The sequence below is a fragment of the Anomaloglossus baeobatrachus genome, chromosome 2 (genome assembly GCF_048569485.1).
Source record: "Anomaloglossus baeobatrachus isolate aAnoBae1 chromosome 2, aAnoBae1.hap1, whole genome shotgun sequence".
In the NCBI taxonomy this organism is placed as follows: domain Eukaryota; kingdom Metazoa; phylum Chordata; class Amphibia; order Anura; family Aromobatidae; genus Anomaloglossus; species Anomaloglossus baeobatrachus.
This window is the reverse complement of record NC_134354.1, coordinates 397,296,882-397,318,204: the sequence shown is the minus strand read 5'-3', so window position 1 is coordinate 397,318,204 and position 21,323 is coordinate 397,296,882. Positions and strand designations below refer to the sequence as shown.

Genomic DNA, 21,323 nt, shown 5'->3' with positions numbered 1-21,323 from the left:
ACCCAGGCACATACCCCCTGCACCAGTGTCACCCAGGCACATACCCCCTGCACGAGTGTCACCCAGGCACATATCCCCCTGCACCAGTGTCACCCAGGCACATACCCCCTGCACCAGTGTCACCCAGGCACATATCCCCCTGCACCAGTGTCACCCAGGCACATATCCCCCTGCACCAGTGTCACCCAGGCACACATCCCCCTGCACCAGTGTCACCCAGGCACACACCCCCTGCACCAGTGTCACCCAGGCACATACCCCCTGCACCAGTGTCACCCAGGCACATACCCCCTGCACGAGTGTCACCCAGGCACATATCCCCCTGCATCAGTGTCACCCAGGCACATACCCCCTGCACCAGTGTCACCCAGGCACATACCCCCTGCACCAGTGTCACCCAGGCACATATCCCCCTGCACCAGTGTCACCCAGGCACATATGCCCCTGCACCAGTGTCACCCAGGCACATATGCCCCTGCACCAGTGTCACCCAGGCACATACCCCCTGCACCAGTGTCACCCAGGCACATACCCCCTGCACCAGTGTCACCCAGGAACACACCCCCTGCACCAGTGTCACCCAGGCACATATGCCCCTGCACCAGTGTCACCCAGGCACATATGCCCCTGCACCAGTGTCACCCAGGCACATACCCCCTGCACCAGTGTCACCCAGGCACATACCCCCTGCACCAGTGTCACCCAGGAACACACCCCCTGCACCAGTGTCACCCAGGCACACATCCCCTGCACCAGTGTCACCCAGGCACATACCCCCTGCACCAGTGTCACCCAGGCACATATGCCCCTGCACCAGTGTCACCCAGGCACATATGCCCCTGCACCAGTGTCACCCAGGCACATATCCCCCTGCACCAGTGTCACCCAGGCACATATGCCCCTGCACCAGTGTCACCCAGGCACATATGCCCCTGCACCAGTGTCACCCAGGCACATATCCCCCTGCACCAGTGTCACCCAGGCATATATGCCCCTGCACCAGTGTCACCCAGGCACACATCCCCTGCACCAGTGTCACCCAGGCACATATGCCCCTGCACCAGTGTCACCCAGGCACATATGCCCCTGCACCAGTGTCACCCAGCCCCCATAAGTGTCCGCTGTAACGTGAGGAGTCCGCGTCACACAAGTTCCTAACTTGATCTATGAGGAGGAGGCGCGTCTGACCGTGCCACGTGACCAGATTTCCATAAATATCACCGCCCTCCATAGACGTGATCATTCATCGACTACTCGGAGGGCGGGGGAGACGGCGAAAAGTTTTCCCCAAGTTGTGAAGTTGGTGTCTGCGCAGTCGGAGCTGCTCCCCTGAAGGATGGACGCGCTGAAGTCTGCGGGGAGGGCGATCATCAGGAGCCCCAGCCTCGCCAAGCAGTCGTGGGCAGGAGGGCGGCACAAGAGTGAGTGTGGGGGCTCCCTGGATAATGGGTGCTTGTGACTCCGGCTGCTGTCAGCGCTATTCCTGCTGCCTCCCCGTACAGGGCACTACGCCTGGAAGCGGTGCTGCATGCAGCAGAGCGGAGTGTGGGCAGGCGGGGGACACGACAAACTCGGCTCTGCTACTTCTGCATCCCCCTTCCCCCGTGTGTCTGGGCTGAGCCTGGATATGTCTCCAGAAGGGAGTGAGAATCGCCTCATCGCCTCCTAACCTGTGGTAGCAGTAATGAAATGGTTAATCGGGCAGGCTGTACCCATAAGGGTCCCAATGGTGACCCCCCAGGAGTATAGGCACAGCTGCTGCTGGTGACACTTCAGAGGCCTCTGCCCCATAAGCAGATACTGGGGTCCCCCTCCTGAGTGGGGCCTGAGGTGGATCTGCCTCCAAACTCCACGGTATAAACTGCCTCCACCTTGGAGCTGGTGTACTTACTCTGAAGGGCCAAGTCCTCTCTGGAAGGTCTGCCCCCTGAGATCTGGGTTATGTGCCCGCTTTCTGGGAAAAAACAATATCAAGAAGGGATACTTTAAACTTTCCCAAATGAGTAAGTACATCAGCCTCATTGGGCTGGAGTTTGTTTTGAAGTGCATCCCCCCCCCCCCCTTCGTTGACAGAACTGAGGAATAGATATTACAACATGTTTTGACCCCCCCCCCCATGCTAGACCAGATCTGTTGTTTAAACTACTTTTGTGGGGAACCCCTTACCTTAATTATTACTCATTGGTTAGGAGAAGGTCACTTGTTAGCGTGTGCGCACCCCCCCCCCCCTTGACAGCTGTTTCTCACTGGATCAATACAGGCCAAAGTAAGAGCCAACCTGCACCATTCCTTATTCCTTCCCCCTCCCCCCATTCCCCTCATACACACGGTCAGCTAGTCCCAGTAACGTCAGACTGGCCAATCTGACTGTGTCCGCATGATCACCTGTGCCCTTAGTGTTTCCATTGGTGACTTACTATGTTTGTGAGGCCGGTGTCATATGGTCTTGGCCACCTGTCTCGTGACCTGAATTTGTGAGGCCCCCATAAGTGACTATGAAGCTGTATTTTGGGTTAGGAGACCTGTGGCTAGTCTGTACTGCGCCATGTTGCACAGATGTGTGAAGCCGGCCTAAGGACGCTCTTACATATTATTTTCAACTTTTGTTCAGTGGTCCTGTCGGAGCTTCCATTCAAACCCTCCCGCAAAACGGGTTACAGATGCATGCGCAGACGGGGCCATTGACTATACTGAAGCAGCCGGAGTCAGCGTTTGCTCTGTCTTTCGCAGTTTTCGGGCATGTACACTTTCTGCAGGTGGACACTCACACATACCAGACTGCGTCGGGGTGTCCGCCTTCAGAAAGCGTATACGCCCCAAAATGGTGCAAGACTGAGCACATGCTCACTCAGTCTGCTCCATTATAGTCAATGGCCCCGTCGGCGCATGTGTCCGACATCCGTTTTGTGGGGGTTTTTGGACGGGACCACTGAATGTAGGTAAAAAGGCAATGTGAAGGGGCCCTAAAGGCTGCTTTACACACAACGATATCGCTAATGATCTAGTTAGCGATGTGACACGCCAAATACGATTTGCCGAGATTGCACGTAGGTCGTTTTGTGCCCGGTGCTACAAAACTACCTATGTGCGATCTCGGCCAAACATATCTACGATCTGGCGTCACATCGCTAACGAGATCATTAGCGATATCGTTGTGTGTAAAGCAGCCTTAACTCTCGAGAATCCAATACACATGGGCTCTAAACCATAGGCTTGTGTGGCAGCTCTTCAATCAGGTGGTCCTCAGTAGGAAGCATGCACAAATTGGGAAGTGATTAGTGGTTCTCGCCCGGCCTTGTGTGCAGCCAGAAAGCTTTATTTTGGCCTCACGTATCACCACAGCTGGCCACCTCCATTTGTCACCGATGTGTTATTTCCTATTGGTGCACAGCTGCACTCACCAAGATGCAATAAGTTATAATCAGAAATGAATTGTAAATATTTGTGCTTATGTCAAAGGTGTTTACACAAGAGGAGAAATATTTCCTTCTCGGATTGTCCAAGTTGATTTTATAGCTTTTTATCCCATTTTTATCTTATCCTGGGGGAGAACAGCTGATGGGACATCGGTTTTCTTCTATATGGATGGTCGGTCTCGGGCATCCCTTCTCTGTAGTTAAAACAATCCGCCTGTTCTTCTCAGAAAACGTAATTCTTGACTGCCTGCAGCATGTTGCTCCGGTTTGTAAAGGCCGGGATCATGAAGGGATCCGTGTTCATGCAGTTCTGATAGGTCTAAGTGCGGCTTGTAGGTGACCTGCTCACTATGGAGTGACAAGAGTGAACCAGACCCTTACGGAGAAATTATGCAGACTCCAGAAGGTTTATTAGGAAATCTCTCCAGATATTGCAGTCAGAATTTGATATTGGCTGATCGCTGTAACGCCAGGAATTCCAGGTATGTGCTCGCGTTACGAGGCATATCAGTTGCCTGAGTCTGCATGATATATGGGGAGATCTCCTGCATTTGTGTAATGCCAGGCTCGCAGACTTGCCAATCTTGATTGGTGCTGAAGCGCTTTAGGTGCTCATGCTCCGCAGCTTCCCCTTAAATCAACTTGAGAATAGAAAATCTCCTAATTTGTGGGAGTGGTATTTTAGGTGGGAGCAGGAATTCCTGAGTCGCAGCTTGGCCAAACCTAGTTTTCCACTGTGAGAACTTGTTATCTCTATAAACACCAGATTTTTGGCAGATCATAATATACAGTTCAGTTTTGATGGGTTTCTTGGTGATCTGGGATTCACAAAGACATAAGCATTTTGGTGTGACCTAGAGGGCCTACTATAATTAATTAACCATAGAAAACAAGTGACCTAGCAGGCCTGCGAGGCCCCAGGTATGCGTTCTAGGGCTTTAAATAAGCCAAACCTCCTGATCTCAATGGGCTCTACTATCATGTGTTTGGTGGCTTCCAGATTGTCTGAAGACAGACGGTGGTTTTAATCCAGTCCACAGATTACAGCTGCAGATTCTCCTGCACAATTTGTGCCCTCCAAACCTGAAATCTGCCACAGATCACTGTGGACTCCTGTGCAATCATCCATCATAATAAATATTTTTCTTTCGTCTGACTTCTGAGATATGAGATGCTTTAAATTATATATATATTTTTTTTTAATTGCGTTGTCATGTTTGTATATCAATCCTCCCACATCCCTGGGGAAGGGCTGGACAGCAGTGTTGGTGAACTTTGGTTGATGTCCAGTCGGAGACTGTAGCAATTGGCTTCCGGCCAGCCTAGGTGATATAAGCCCAATGTAACTTCTGTTTTCAGACTTGTGGCTAGTATTGCAGAACGACTTGTCTTTGGCCAGTAACCTCATCTGTCTAGTTTCTCATGCAACCTTTTATTACACAAGTTCATTACTCTAACAACTGCTCTGACTCTTCAAATTACCAATTTGGGCAGTAGTCATGATTAATATCTGTAGTCCCATTGAAACGGACTATCAAGAGTAAAAGGTTATCTCTGGTCAAATTGCTAAGGCTACTTTCACACCAGATTTTTTTTCCATCAGGTACAATCCAGAAAAAACTGTTCCGCGCCGGATCCGTTTTATCCTCATTGATTTGTATTAGCGCCGGATTGTGCCTGATGGCATTGCGTTGCATCCGACTTTTGCCGGATCCGGCGTAATTGGCTAATGCGGCGGCCGGATGGAACGTCTCTTGTAACGTTTTTGTCTGACAAACGCATCGTGACTGATCAGGCGCGATACGGCTTGATTTACAATTGAAGTCTATGGGTGCCGATCCAGTGTAATGCGGCAAAAAACTGATTCGGCCGCCGGATCAGTTTTTGTAAACTGAGCATGCTCCAATTTTTAAAAAAGAAACCAAAAAACCCAGATCCAGCAAAAAAGGCTGCAAATGCGTTTGTCAGATCCGGTATACTGGATCTGTCAAAAAAAAATCAGGCGCATCCATTTTTGCATATTCTGCATCGGATCCATTGCATCAGGCTACTTTCACACATCCGGCTTGAGCTCTGCGGCTCAATCCGGCTGTGAAAGCTATGCAACGGATGCGGTGAACACACCGCATCCTTTGCATAAGTTTTTCCTTTGCGGCCCGTCTTGTTTTTGCCGCTTGCGGCATGCTACTGAGCATGCGCAGTGGCAAAAACCGCATGCGGCAGCCGGATGTGGTTATTGCCGCATCCGGCCGCCATAAACATGCACTGAAAAATGCGCCGCATCAGCCGAATGCGGCGCGATGCGTTTTTTTGTTTTTTTTTGCTGCACGAAAAAACGTGCCAGGCAACGTTCCATCCGGCCGCCGCATCGGCTAAATCTGCTGCATGCGGCAAAAACCGGACCGAACGGGAGCCCATGCGGCACTAATTAAAGTCTATGCAGGATAATCGCAACCGGCAGCAAAAAAAACTGGTTGCGATTTTCCTGCAAAGTGCCGGAGTGTGCCGCATTGCAAAAACCGGAGATGTGAAAGTAGCCTCAGGCGCACGCCGGATTGTGCCTGATGCCAAAAGACTGAGTGAAAGTAGCCTAAGGTAGTTGGCTGTGAGGATTGCGTTTAAGAATGTTGCTCTTACACCCCCCCCCCCCCCCCCCCCACCCCATGTGTTTATTTTTGCTGTACATTCCAATGGTAAACAATGTAGTGCTTTTAATAGAGGGTGCTGTTTAGTTAATTGCTTAATACAGAGCAAGTTAAGAATTGTTCCCCATATCCTAGGGCTAATTAGCTGGGTGGAGGGAGGGGTGTCTGTTGCACCCTGGCTTAAATGTTTACTAGCCTGGGCTATTAAATCCAAGTGATGGCTGTCACATAAAATGTTTACTATGATCAGCTATTGTACGGTGCTTTTTTTTTTGTTTTGTATGTGCTCAAGGTCACTTGTGGTCATGAGAAATAAAAAAAAAAAAACACTTCATGGACTTCTGTTTATTTCTAGAGCTTCCAGAAAATTGGACAGATACCAGGGAAACTCTGTTAGAAGGAATGCTGTTTCATCTGAAGTATTTGGGCATGACCTTGGTAGAACAACCGAAAGGGGAAGAGTTGTCTGCAGCTGCGGTGAAGAGGATTGTGGCAACAGTATGTGTGTAATACTTCCAAATTTCCATTGTTTGGCAAGGAAAGAGAGAACTTTGTTTTCTACAGCCAGTAGTAATTCATCAATGCCTTGTGCGTGCAGCTACAGGAAAATGTCAAACATGAAACACCTTCTGAATTTGAAGTACTTTGTGTATAATATTTAGCACTTGTTCTGAATTCTCTATGGGAGTTTAGCATAAGTATGCCCCTAGCCCAGGGGTCAGGAACCTTTTTGGCTAAGAGAGCCGTAAACGCCACATATTTTGAAATATAATTCCGCGAGAGCCGTACAATATGTTTAAAGGGCCATTGACAGATCAATCGCTCCAATGTTCACTTAGTACAGCAAGGAATGCTCCTCCCTGCTGTATAAAGCCACAACTGGACTGAAACAATGGTAATTAGCAGTAAAAAAATCAAATAAATAACTTACATTGTGAACTTGCGATGCATGACATCAGTCCAGCAGTCTGGCTTCTTCTTTTTCCTGCGCATGACTGGAAGCTGGCATTCTTCCCACCTGATGTTGAGAGAATGCCAGCTTTGAGGCATTCGCAGAAGAAAGAAGCTGGAATATTGGACATGTCACACAACGCATTGTCAGTTATGTCAATTATCTATTTTATTATTTTACAGCGAATTATTGTTTAGGTCCAGCGGTGGCTTAGTGCAGCAGAGAGGAACACTCCTTTGTGTACTAAGTGACCGCTGGAGCAATTGTATCTGTCAGTGGCCCAGACACCCTGCTTCCCATACAGCCTGCACCCCCCCATATCACACACACACACTGCTCCCCATACAGCCTGCACCCCCCCCATATCACACACAAACACACTGCTCCCCATACAGCCTGCACCCCCCAGATCTCACACACTACACCCCCATATGTCACATACCCTGCTTCCCATACAGCCTGCACCCCCCATATCACACACACTGCTCCCCATACAGCCTGCACCCCCCCATATCACACACACACTGCTCCCCATACAGCCTGCACCCCCCATATCTCACACACACACACACACACACACACACACACACACACACACTGCTCCCCATACAGCCTGCACCCCCCATATCACACACACACTGCTCCCCATACAGCCTGCACCCCCCATATCACACACACACTGCTCCCCATACAGCCTGCACCCCCCATATCCCACACACTACACCCCCATATGTCGCATACCCTGCTCCCCATACAGCCTGCACCCCCATATCACACACTACACCCCCATATCTCACACACCCTGCTTCCCATACAGCCTACACCCCCATATCTCACACACCCTGCTTCCCATACAGCCTACACCCCCATATCTCACACACCCTGCTTCCCATACAGCCTACACCCCCATATCTCTCACACCCTGCTTCCCATACAGCCTGCACCCCCCCATATCACACACACTGCTCCCCATACGGCCTGCACCCCCCATATCACACACTGCTTCCCATACAGCCTGCACCCCCCAGATCTCACACACACACACTGCTCCCCATACAGCCTGCACCCCCCATATCACACACACACACTGCTCCCCATACAGCCTGCACCCCCCATATCACACACTACACCCCCATATGTCGCATACCCTGCTCCCCATACAGCCTGCACCCCCATATCACACACACTACACCCCCATATCTCACACACCCTGCTTCCCATACAGCCTACACCCCCATATCTCACACACCCTGCTTCCCATACAGCCTACACCCCCATATCTCTCACACCCTGCTTCCCATACAGCCTGCACCCCCCATATCACACACACACTGCTCCCCATACGGCCTGCACCCCCCCATATCCCCCACACACACACTGCTTCCCATACAGCCTGCACCCCCCAGATCTCACACACTACACCCCCATATGTCACATACCCTGCTTCCCATACAGCCTGCACCCCCCCCATATCACACACAATACACCCCCATATCTCACACACCCTGCCCACATATCTCACCCTGCCTGTACCCCAACTTACCCCTCTCAAACACTCTGCACCCCTTCACATCCTTCTGTCAGTCTGCAGCCCTCATATGCCCCTCACCCTGCAGCCCCCCTCACCCTCATGTCCCCTCTTTTCTGATTACCAGTCATCATGTGTCCAAATCTCCTTCAGGATTCAGTTCTCTTGCTTTCTACCCGGCATCCTGTCTCCTCCCACACAGTCACATGGGCGTGACATCATCGCAGGTCCTGCAGGATGGAGATTCCGTCTGCTGTGCAGGTCAGGACTAGCACTCCTGCAGCTCAGACACGGCTGGTGGCCTCTCCAGGTCAGGGGCCCCTCTACTGACACTGGGCTCCCCTGACTCACAGTTCGGCCACTACACAGCAGCACTACACATAGACGCAGAGCGGCTGCCGGGCCCCTATGTGTACTAGTGCCGCTGTGTAGTGGCCGGCCTGTGAGTCAGGGGAGCCCAGTGTCAGTAGAGGGGCGGCTCACTCGTTCCCCCGCTGATCCGGTCTCCTCGGCGCATCGTCCATTGCTGTCGCTCGCTGACCTCTCAGCAGGCGCGCAGTGATGACGTCACCGCGCTCGCTGCAGAGCTGTCAGAAGAACGCCGACAGTCCCAACGGGGAGAATGATAAGAGAGAGCGCCGCTCACTCTCTCATCATTGCTCTCAATTGTGCTGGCGCCGGCCCTGATCCTTCCCATAGACAGGTAGGAGCCCTGTCTGCGAGCCAGATACGGCCATCAAAAGAGCCATATCTGGCTCGCGAGCCATAGGTTCCCGACCCCTGCCCTAGCCTAATAGGTATGGCATGGAGTCTTTGTATCTTCATGTCCTTAGGGCTATGTGCCCACGTTGTGTATTGCACTGCAGCGTAAATGCATGCGGCCTGCATCCCCAGCACAATCTATGAAGACTGTGCATAATCCATGCGCACGTTGCCTTTTAGAACGCAGCATTTCGGCTGCTGCAAAAACGCTGCGTTCTAAAAAGCAACATGTCACTTCTTTTGTGCGTTTTGGTTGCAAAGTCGGTCTGTCTCTCGTTTCCCGGTTGGTCTATTCCTCTCCCCACCCCCCAGCCCCCCCCCCCCCTCTCATACTCACCGATCACTGATGAACACAGTGTGGGGCTGCACGGCTATCACACTGCAGCAGCTTCTCCTGCTTTTGAAAATGCCGGCCGCTCATTCAATCTGGCATTCCCTGCTTTCCCCGCCCACCGGCGCCTATGATTAGTTGCAGTCGGATGCACCCCCCATGCTGATTGGTTGCATTGAGACAGCTGTCAATCACAGCCGCCAGTGGACAGGTCTATGTAATGTAGTAAAATAAATAATTGAAAAAAAGACGTGCGGTCCCCCAATTTTGATACCAGCCAAGATAAAGTCACACGGCTGAAGGCTGGTATTCTCAGGATGGGGAGCTCCACGTTATGGGGAGCCCCCAGTCTAAAAATATCAGCCAGCAGCTGCCCAAAATCACATGCATCGATTAGATGCGACAGTCTCGGGACTCTACCCGACTCATCCAGAATTGCCCTGGTGCGGTGGCAATCTGGGTGATAAGGAGTTAATGGCAGCCCATAGCTGCCACTAAGTCCTACGTTAATCATTGCAGGCGTCTGAGACACCCCCAATGATTAACCTGTAAGTGAAAGTAAATAAACCCATACACCCAAAAAAATCCTTTATTTTTAAATGAGACAAAAAAACACCCTCATTCACCACTTTATTAAAATCTCCAAGCACCCCTCCAGGTCCGGCGTAATCCTCACTAGGTCCCACGACGCATCCAGCTCTGCTACATGAAGCTGACAGGAGCAGCCGTAGAACACTGCCGCTCCTGTCAGCTCCACGCAGCAACTGAAGTGAGTTGCACTGTCAGCGGAGATGTCACTCAGATTACCCGCGGCCACAGGTCTCGGGTGAATTACTTGAGCTGGCCGCGGGTAACTGGTGATCACGCGGCTCACTGCAGTCACTCAAAGGATTTGCGGTCTCCGGTGAGTCCTTCACCTGTGATCTCAAATCAAGCTGTGGCACATGCACAGAGCCGTGCGATCACAGTGAAGTTCATTCTGATCGTGCGGCTCTCTCCCAGCCAGCCATGCTTTTTGACAGTGCGGTCCCACTTGGCTCTGCTGCAAGTCTATGGGGATGCAGCAGAGCTGAGTGGGACTACTGCCAAAAAATTGCATTCTGGAAGCATCCAGAACGCATGAATTCTGCAGTTACATAGCGTCTCAGAGCGCAGCTTTTCGGATGCGTTCTCAGACGCACATGTAGTGACCTACACGCTGCGTAATAGAACGCAACATGTGCACGTGGCCTACTAGTGCTCTAAGAAACTGGCCATAGTGGTCACATTATTTTAAATGTTCTGTTTTTTTTCTTCCCTTTTAATGTTATCCACATTCATGCTTGCTGTGATAATCCTAACAAAATATTTAACTGGCGTACAAATGATGGCAGTGACACTTGGCTCACTAATTCTGGGGGGATGCTGCAGATTATTCTCAAGCAAAATACTTGGAGGATAAGTGCTGAACCTTAAGTGCAATCTTCTGTACTCCAAATTAGTATGTTCTGACATCAAAGGCAGGCAAATGGGCTGGGAACGTGTGTTTTATGTAAAATAAGCTCATATCAGTCATAGACAACACCTTTCAAATGAGTACTGCCAAGATATTAAAATGATCACCTTGGGGAGAGGAGTTCTTCATTGTTGGACCCCCCTCTAATGTCCATAAGGAAAGTTGGGCCATATGGATGGGATTTGACAAGTCCTTTTAAGTAATTTTGGTAAACTGCTGTGAGCAGAAAGGCTTTCAATGTACAAAGATTGCATGTAGTTGTAGTCTTCCTCCAATGAACCACATAGTGATGTGATTAGCTTGACTTTCTTACTTATAAGTGTGAACGGAAGTCTGGTTTAAAAAGGAAATGGCATGTTGAGGCAGACGCTGCGAAGAGACATGTCAACATAATGGTATATTGTGATTCTGACCATGGGAAACTCTGCTCGGGCTTGACTATATACATTTAACTACCTGATTTGTTTCTTAAGGCTAAAGCTGGTGGAAAGAAACTACAGAAGGTTCTTCTAAAAGTGACTCCTCGCGGAATAATCCTGCATGACAGTGTCACCAACAAGCTGATTGAAAACGTGTCCATATATAGGTGACTTATTCACTTTACTTCAATAGTGCTGGACATGCCCTTTGTCTTTGCTTTTCTGTATCTAATATATGAACAACCTGCCTACATCTGCATTAGTTTGTATTGGATATTCCCAAGCCCAGTATGTAATACAGCAGTCCCCTCCCCCGCCTTAATTACTTTAACTCTTCAGTAATACAATTCCCCTCTTTGTTGCAGAATATCCTATTGTACAGCTGATAAGTTACACGACAAAGTTTTCGCCTACATAGCTCAAAGCCAACAGAATGAAACCTTGGAATGCCATGCATTTCTCTGTACAAAGCGGAAAATGGTAACCTTGAATTTTTTTTTTTGTCTACTTATACTTGAAATTGCATTTAACAATTTGACTGCATATTCCCAGCCAACAGTAATGTATACTGCCACACTAATTTATAAGTGTAAATTGTGAGTTCAGTAGTACAGGCTGAATGTTTTGGACTTGCATTGTGAATGTTACACCTTGTCCCTTGACATTTAATATGTATGTACTGTAGATCAGCCCAAAGTGGATGGTCACATGGAGGGAATCATTAGTCAGCATCACAGTTCCTGAATAAACGCCTTAATGTTGTCGTCTAGTTTTCATACATCAGGGTATAAAACAGGAAACCACCCTGTGCAGCTGAGAAAGATGACTGCTCTTGGGTATGTCACTGTTTCCTCATTAACCCCTTAACGACCACGGGCAGTAAAATTACGTCCTAAATGTCATGATGTTACGGGCCGCCGGCGGCAGCATGCCGCAATCGGCACACATCTCAGCTGATTTTCACTGCTGAGATGTGTGCCTGCTAGGCACGAGCAGAATCGTTATCTGCTCGTGCCGATTAACCCCTTATATGGCGCTGTCAATACGTGACAGCGCCATTATAAGCGCGATTGCAGTAATGCTTTACTTACCGCCTGATACCGGAAGTCGCGTGACGCGATCACGTGACTCCCGATAGTTGTCATGGTAGCACAGGGTCATGTGATGACTCCTGTACTACACCTGACTTGGTTTCACTTTCGCTGTGCCAGCGGCACAGCAGAAGAGCGTATCTGCTGTTTACAGCCTTGTAGCTGTGATCAGCAGATTCTGCAGAGCGTTCGGAATGCTGATCGCAATAGCCCCTTAGGGGGACTATTAAAATAAAAAATTTTAAAAATTTAAAAAAAAACCCCTAAAAGTTCAAATCACCCCCCCATTTGCCCCATTGAAAATTAAAGGGTTAAAAAAATAAAAAATATACACACTTTGTATTGCCGCGTTCAGAAACGCCCGATCTATCAAAATATAAAATCAATCTGATCAGTAAACGGCGTAGCGGCAAAAAAATTCCAAACGCCAAAATTATTTTTTTTTGTCGCCACAACTTTATTGCAAAATGCAATAAGAGGCGATCAAAACGTAGCATCTGCGCTAAATTGGTACCGTTAAAAACTTCAGCTCAAGATGCAAAAAATAAGCAGTCATAGATCCCGAAAAATGAGAACGCTACGGGTCACGGAATATGGTGTAAAACGTGCACCACTTTTTTTGGACAAACTTCCGTTTTTTTTTTGGTTTTTTTTTTTTTTTATCCCTTTATATAAAAGTAACCTATACGTGTCTACAAACTCGCACTGACCTGAGGCATCACACCCTCACGTCACTTTTACCATATAGTGAACACAGTGAATAAAATATCTCAAAAACCATAGTGCTATCACACCTTTTTAGCAATTTTTCAGCATTTGGAATTTTTTGCCGTTTTCTAGTACACTATATGGTAAAACTGATGGTTTCATTTAAACGTACAGCTCATTCCGCAAAAAATGAGCCCTCACATGACCATATTGACTGAAAAATAAAAGTTACGTCTCAGAATGGCGAAAAAAAACGGAAAGCGAAAAATCGGCCGGTCGTGAAGGGGTTAATGTGACCAGTATGGTTGTGTTTTTGGTTTTCTTCTCCTTGATCATTCCCTGGAATGACCTGTTGTCTCCATGACCCCCTTCTCTCCAATCACCAGCTTGGATAGCTTTGTTTCCCAAGTTATGGCGCATTCCTCTGGTAGTGGCAGGCAGTGCTACAGCTCATGATGCTGGTTGAGAACTGTTCACATGTAGCATGACGTCTGCTGTGCACAGAGCCTCCACTTCAGATTGCACGCTTGGCAGTTCATTCTGTTTTGTTAGGCCTTGCTGGATTTCATGTAGAGAAGGAGCAAAATAAGTGATTAACAACTACATTATAATGGAGAGGGTTGGTGTCCTCTACAAATGTAGAGGTGTGTGTGTGTGTGTCTTAACACAATTGCTCCCAGTACACTTAGCTACTGATTTTCATGTGGCTTGTACAATTACACTTCTCATAACTGGCACATCAGATCTCTACATAGGTTAGGGGGGGGCAAGACCTAGGTCCATAAAGTTCAACATTCCTTCTTCACATAGACATTTTTGTTGCTAACATACAATGTTGTGTGTGCTGAGGAAAACATCCAGGCCTTTTCTAAATGCTGTTATAGTATCCATAGTTACTTCTTGTGGTAGGACATTGGTTTGACTGCTTGAACTGTAAAGAACCTTTTTCCTATTTAGCTGCCAGAAGCCTTTCTTTCATCCAGAAATGTTCCCTGGTCCTTAGTATTTCCATATTGCCATTGGAAGGAATCAGTCATTTGCCAGGCATTTTTGTATTGCCTACACGTATATAAATGAGATCTCTCTGGGTCCTGACCTTCCCCACGTTCACCCTCCTCCATATCACTGGTCCCAGCCAGAGCATGCTCGGCGCTCTAAACTCCTCTGCAGGTTTGCAATGCTCCTGAGTGTTGCAAGCTGCATATTTAGATCCATTATCTGTGGTTCCAAATATGTAACATGCTAACATCAAGTGCAGAGGGAGAAAAAAAAAACAAAACACTAAAGTCCATGGTTCCCCTTTTGATTTTTGGCTGATGTCCTGCTCCTATCTATTAAATGAAAATTTTTTTTTTTTTTTTTTGTCTGTGGAGCAAATCTTGGCATGTAGTGGTCCATGCAAGGAAGATCTTCACATACAGACCTTTTATTGTAATCTAATGGGATATATATGAACTTTCTATTGTCTTTTTAATAGGCACAAGCAGTTACATTAACAGTCGCACAAGCTTTTAAAGTGGCATTTGAGTTTTGGCAAGTTTCCAGAGATGGTAAGTGTATGGAACTTGAAATGTTAGGAGGCATTAACTTGACCTTCTTATAGCACTGTCTGTATCTTACTGTTCTATGAATTTGTGTGTACGTACATTTGTAACTCAGTTTACGAGAGAGCCTTGCTGTGCGAGCAAATATTCACTGCACACACTTCCGGTTCCATATATATCCACCGCGCTCTGACCCACTCTTGCAGTCCTCACTCACTATTCTTACCTTCCGTTCCATCGCCGGCCTCATGGTTCTTGTAGTTCGCCAGTACATCGCGACGAGGGAGGAATCCTCATGGCAAACTAAAAGACCCAGAGGCCGGCGATGGAACAGAAGGTAAGGTGAGCTTAATGTGTACCTTTCCATTGCCGGGGTCCTGTAGTTCGCCGCTCCAGGATGTGTATCCGCATGCATTGCGACGAGGCAAGAACTTCGGCTGTCAGCCACTACTCAAAGGCAGCGCACTGACCGATCAGAGGCAAGCGGCTCCTGCCTCTTGACGTCAGCGCTCTGGGTGTGGAAGTTCCTCCCTCGTCGTTATGGTTACACAATACACAGCCCGTACTAGCGAACAGCAAATCCCAGGAGACCAGCAATGGGGTGTGTGTCTCACTGTACAGTGTGCACTTGACCTAAATCTGAAAGCAATAACTTTCTCTCCTTACTGACAGGGTTAGGGTTCATTCTGCAGAGGTTACTGTGCGCTACCATTGATGGCTAACAAATATTTCTACACTAAAAGAATACTTCCTAGTCCGGGAACAGGGGTACAGGAGAATCTCTGGGACTGCCTGTCCTATGATTCACTACACTAGTACAAATGTGAAAACCACCTTAAATGGGTATGCATTCAGTAACCTCACAAGGCCCACAGTAAATAGTATGGATATAAGACCATGCTCTGTGATTAAAGCTGGTTTAGTGTCCCTTTTGTCTTAAACAAAATTTGATGTCTAAATGCTTCTCATTCCAAAATTGCTTTCTTTCTAGGTAAAGAAAAGAGGGAGAAGTCTGGCTCTGATGGTGAAGGTACAAGTAGTTCTCAGTCAGAAGGGTCATCAAGTATTACTAGTATTAAAGGAGGTAAATGTATAATGGTCTTAATTGAATCATCAAGCTGTCACTACAATAAGGCCGGTTTCACACATCCGGCTTTTCGCTTGTATGCCGGATCCGGCGCTCTCCCATACAGTGACTACAGTACAGTGACAGCGCAACAAGCGCCGGTCACATGCTGTCATGTGACCGGCGCATGTGACCCGGAAGTTACAGCGCTGTCACTGTACTGTATTGTCTGTACAGGAGAGCGCCGGATCCGGCAAACAAGCGAAAAGCTGATGTGTGAAACCGGCCTAAGTGTTTAGTGTGGATTATACCTGTCGTGTAACAGTTGCCTTAGATTACCAAAAAAGGGGTGGGGATAACAATTTTTTTTTTTTTTTTTGTATGGCTCGATAAATGAGCATGGCTCTCCATTTCCTGCCACTAGATAAGGGATAAACCCTTGACAGTATAGATTATCCCTTATCTATAGGTTAAAGGAGAATTCACTAGGTGTCTGCCTTTGGGACCACTCACCCCCACAGCAATCCAGATTAGATCTTTGCAACCTCATCCTAAATGATCAACCTCCACTCCATTTATTGTCTATGGGACTGCTCAGTACAGCCCTCGGCTACTTTTGGCAGTCCCAAACACTGAAGTGGCAGCAGAGCATTCTCAGGATCACTGGGGGACACAGTGGCTGAACACTCCTCCACTAGGGAGAACTTTCTGATCGTGGTCAGGTGCCACACATTGATGTAATTGCTAGCCTCTGCCATAATAGACATGGCATCTACCTGGAGGCTGATCTGCCAGAAAGTGAAAATGCTTAAACTGCTTCTTCTGATCTCCTATTTAAGTGGCACAGATGCAAATCTTTATTTAAGGGATCCTTGACTCTTAACTACATAGACATACAATTAATGGCAACATTAGAGATTATTGCTTTAAATTCTATTATCTTACAGTTACACCATATGATAAAACTCTAACCATAGACCCTTATGTGCATTGGATACACAGAACTAGGGCTGTGCTGGGTGCAAAGCTGGACATCAATTTTCTTAACGTCTCCCTTGAGTGTATTATACACTGTTTAATCTTTCCAAATCGGGGGAAAAAAGTGGCGAGAGGCTTAAGGGATAGCACTAATAGATTATAATGTCTTTAAGTTCTTACTGCAAAGAATAAAATCTAAAATTAGAGAATCTTTAAACTCCAAGAGCAAAACTCTAAAGGAGGGTGGGGGAGTTAAAAATCTGTAGTGAGGAGAAATGGGCAATTATTCGTTTGATGTTAACGCTTGCCTTATTAACCTATTAGACAGCAATTTTATATTGCTACATTGACTTGTATCAAAGGCTATATATTATTTTTTTTTTTTTTTTTTTTTTTTTGTGGATGGGTCAAAACTGTTAATCCTCAAATGTTAACAAACGTCCTTAAATAAAAATCTGTTTAGCCATATCAAATTTTCTAATGACTGTTCTCACTTTTATGGCTCTAATCCAATGTTCTGAATTTAACTTAGCTACAGGTAATCTGTTAGATTTGGGAGAAGCCACCAAAACATTAGATGCATTCAATGCCAGTGACAATCATTTCGAGGACATGTATGGACAAGGTGCCTGTAATGAGAACAACAATGTAGTGTGGGTGAGTAGGACTTGCTTTCTCCAAAAAGGCTCCTATTTTGGCTTCCTACATGCTGCTAAATGCAAATGTCAGTGCATAAGCTTAGCATAAATTCCCAAGAAAATCTGCAAGAATGCACAAAATGAGCTGTTCATTGAAGCAAGTTTAGAATATACCTCTGAGCATGAAATCCTCTTACTTCCTGTCTTGATGGTTTCAATGTAAATCTTCAGGCAATTAATGTGAGGAGAAAATGCCAAGCTGGAATCGTGTCAAGGAAAACTTAGATTTCATAAGATGACACCATCAGTGTTTGTAATTCTTAAACTGGTTCTTATTAATGTCCTAAAGCTAGCGTTACTTTCCGATACACACAAGCTAAACTCTACAACTTGGAGCCCCATTACAAAATTGAAGGCAAATGCATCATTATTTTTACTTAAGTATATTTAAAAATGTATATACCAAAAAATATTTTATCCAAGGCCCTTATTCAAAAATCCAGAAGTGTAAAACTCCAGATTATTTTTAAAATCTGATTAACTCACAATTAAAACCTCAGACAGAAGAATTTTATAATCTAGATTCCTAGACAGGAAAGGATTGCTCTGGATGGAATGCAGGTTTTTGTACCATGTGGATATTTGTGAGCACCAGTTAATTTTAATAACTCGAACCTGGATCACTCATGGAGTAGTTATTGAAGCATCTAAGGAGGGATGCCAAAAATGTACCTGCTGTTATTGACAGTTTGGGCTATATCTACAAGGGGGTAATTTTGTATGTTATGTCAGTAACAATGACTTATGATGATGGACCTCTTAAGACAATATAGGTGCCTAGACCCTATAGTTATATGATCATTATGACCATTGGGCTTCAGATTAGGAATTTATAGGATCATTAATAGGGACAGCCTCTGTGCAGCAGCGGCACCAATCAACATCAGGATGTTCCATTGCTGATGGGTAGACAGTGTTTATTAGGGGAAATTTAGAGGGCCAACCATGTGTATATACTAATTTGACCATTGTGGCATGTGGGTGCTTTTTACTTGTTTAATGTGTTTTAATTGTGAGTTAATAAAACTAAGATCTGGGGTTTTTAAATGTGTGGATTTTTGCATAAGTATTAATCTGTGGCATGATAAAGGAAAAGTGTCATGATTAATTTATAAAGCAAATGAAACGGGATATGAATCCCTTTCATTGGAAATAATCAGTCTTGATGCTATTTTTTTTTTTTATTTATTTATTTTTTTTTTTTCTGTGCAGGAACTTGATGATGGACTTGATGAGGCATTTTCAAGGTAATGGCTATGAAATTTAAAAATTTATGAAATTTTAAAGGCTATAACATTTTGCAATTTATAGAGCTGGACCATGCTTTACTCTTCGGGAAAAAAAAAATTCTTGGTGTACAAGAAAAGGCACACAACTAACTTAGTTTTGCATGGGGCACACTTAACACCTAAGACCGTGTCTTAAAGTATTGAGTTACAAACTCTAAACTGGGGTTTGCAGCAGAGGCTCCCCATACTTTTGAAGACTTGATGTGCACATTGCATTGATTACTGCTGCTCTGTTCCACCTGGGTTGCAGTGTTTGATGCCAATAGCATTGTCTTGCCTCCTTAGTTTATTTGATATTAGGCCCATTCTTCCTAATTATAGAATGGAAGCCATGATGGTTTGAATACAATAAGCTTGTACCCTAAAATTTCATTGCCATTTATTCGCTTTATTTTTGTTTCCCACACCAACAGACTTGCAGAGTCCAGAACCAATCCTCAGGTTCTTGACATCGGAGTGACAGAGAATGATATTCAGCCTGAAGAATGCTTCTCCCCTACTACTTGGGACCGAGTGGAGTTGAGCCCTGCAGATGGAGAGGACATGTTTATGTTCTGACATTGATAATATAGGCTTCCACTTTTCAGTGCAATAGTCCCAAGAGCAAATAAAATCATTTTTTTTTTTTTTTTTTGACATGGGACCATAAAACCAAAGCTTTAACTTGAGTCTTATTTTTCTATGACATAATGGAGGAAAGCGCCATTGAGGTATATATTTTTACATCAAGTGGCATGCAGTGGCCTACCTAAGAGTCAAATAACTTTTTGATAACCCCTGTAAAGAACTTATACTTTGAAGTTTGTGCTTTGGGAAATATTGTTACAACTTTGCATCAGTATTTAAGCTGTACAGCATCCATGTCCTACAGCCGGTGAGATGAAACAATATTTATGCCAGGCTTACTACCATCAGTTATTATATAAAATTGTTTAAAGCCGTGGTGGGCAGCCTAAGCCCTAGAATGAGTGTAGCCTTCCTGCTTGGGCCATGGCTTATTTTACTGATGACATCCTCTAGATTTCTATGACTGGACATTCATTACTTCTCAGCTAGCATGCAGCCAACTGTAAAGCCATAATATGGCTTTGACTGTTTGCTTTGGTCAATCACCAGCTACATTTTTAGGGTGGGTGTGTCTTAACCTTCACATTTATGTCTATACAGTATTGACACCATACATTTCTTTTTATACACTTAAATTATCGCACTTCATTGAGAACTGCACTTATTGTATATTTTTATTTTTTATGGAGGAAAAAGTGGTTGTTTTTTTCTTGCATGCTTTTGGGTTTTTTAACTTGTATTTAATACCATGCTGGTGATGACCATGTCATCTTATATTTTTCCCTGCATTTTTGAGGAGACTTGTGCATAAACCAAGAAATCCAAGTGCGCACATGTGTCCTAGACTGATGTATGTTATTTAGTTTAGATGTCCATTGTAGGCACCTTCAGTCATTTAGCAGGTTTATCTCATGTCAAAGTGGTGACGGAATAAACACTAACATTACCTAGACTGTTCCATTGCAATTGCTACTAATTTTCCAAACTCTGAAAACTCAACTGGTTTCCTTCACCTGTTCCTCATTTTCACAACTGACGGTATAGAGCTAACTAACTTTGCCCTCCAGCTCCGATATCTTTTGGGTTTCATTATGATTTGGATAAACAAGTAATGATGTAAAAATCGAAGCTATTTATGTGTTTGACTTTTTTATGTTTAAAATCCTTTTCTAGAAGTATTTTCTAACTATGCATTGTAATACAGCTTTTTATTACTTGAATGTACAACTGTAACATAAGACAATCATTCTACAATATATTCTGCTTAAAACCTAAATTTATAAAATGTATGTTTGGCTTTGTGCAAATTCTTCAGTGTGGTCCTACCTTGTCTATTGTGAGTAGGGTGAAATGGCCCCTTTAAGGCAGGGGTGGGGAACATCTGGCTCACAAGGCCCTATGTGGCTCCTGATGACTTTTTATGCAGCCACTTGGCACATTCCAGGGGACTGCAGTACTTTGATGGCAGCTGAGGTCTTGTTGGCTGCTGGCCCTTTAAATATTAAAAATAATTTTTATTTCTGTAGCGCCAACATATTCCATAGCGCTTTACAATTCAGAGGGGAAATGTACAGACAATATGAGACAATACAAAATAACATTAAGATACCAGGAGGAGTGAGGGCCCTGCTCGTAAGCTTACAGTCTGAGGAAATAGGGGAGGCCCAAAACGTGAATGGGAAGAGAAAAGCTTGTTATATATGGTCCAGCCATAGGTTTTTTTTTTTTTTTTTTTATAGGGGGGTTCAAAAGCGGCTGAATGAACCCGTCATTTGGCCAGAATTTATACAGGTACCGGGGACAAGAATTGGAGGTAAATTTTTGGGAAGGGCAG

At 45.7% G+C, this 21,323-nt stretch overlaps 1 protein-coding gene across 1 annotated transcript; it reads left to right on the top strand.

Moving 5' to 3' along the window:
• Window positions 1–1,256: 1,256 nt before the first annotated feature.
• On the top strand, window positions 1,257–20,759 carry LDLRAP1 (low density lipoprotein receptor adaptor protein 1). The gene is made up of 9 exons (XM_075334109.1): window positions 1,257–1,421; window positions 6,417–6,559; window positions 11,603–11,715; window positions 11,914–12,028; window positions 14,825–14,897; window positions 15,883–15,975; window positions 17,468–17,592; window positions 18,846–18,880; window positions 19,336–20,759. Exons 1-9 carry the CDS (start codon window positions 1,337–1,339, stop codon window positions 19,478–19,480), a joined length of 927 nt encoding a protein of 308 aa, XP_075190224.1. The 5' UTR covers window positions 1,257–1,336; the 3' UTR covers window positions 19,481–20,759.
• Window positions 20,760–21,323: the final 564 nt, after the last annotated feature.

Bases quoted from the DNA above. Each gene is read 5' to 3' on its own strand.
- LDLRAP1 (XM_075334109.1), top strand. From the start codon at position 1,337: ATGGACGCGCTGAAGTCTGCGGGGAGGGCGATCATCAGGAGCCCCAGC. The intron at 1,422-6,416 runs GTGAGTGTGGGG...GTTTATTTCTAG, and splicing joins GGCAGGAGGGCGGCACAAGA to AGCTTCCAGAAAATTGGACA. The intron at 11,716-11,913 runs GTGACTTATTCA...TCTTTGTTGCAG, and splicing joins GAAAACGTGTCCATATATAG to AATATCCTATTGTACAGCTG.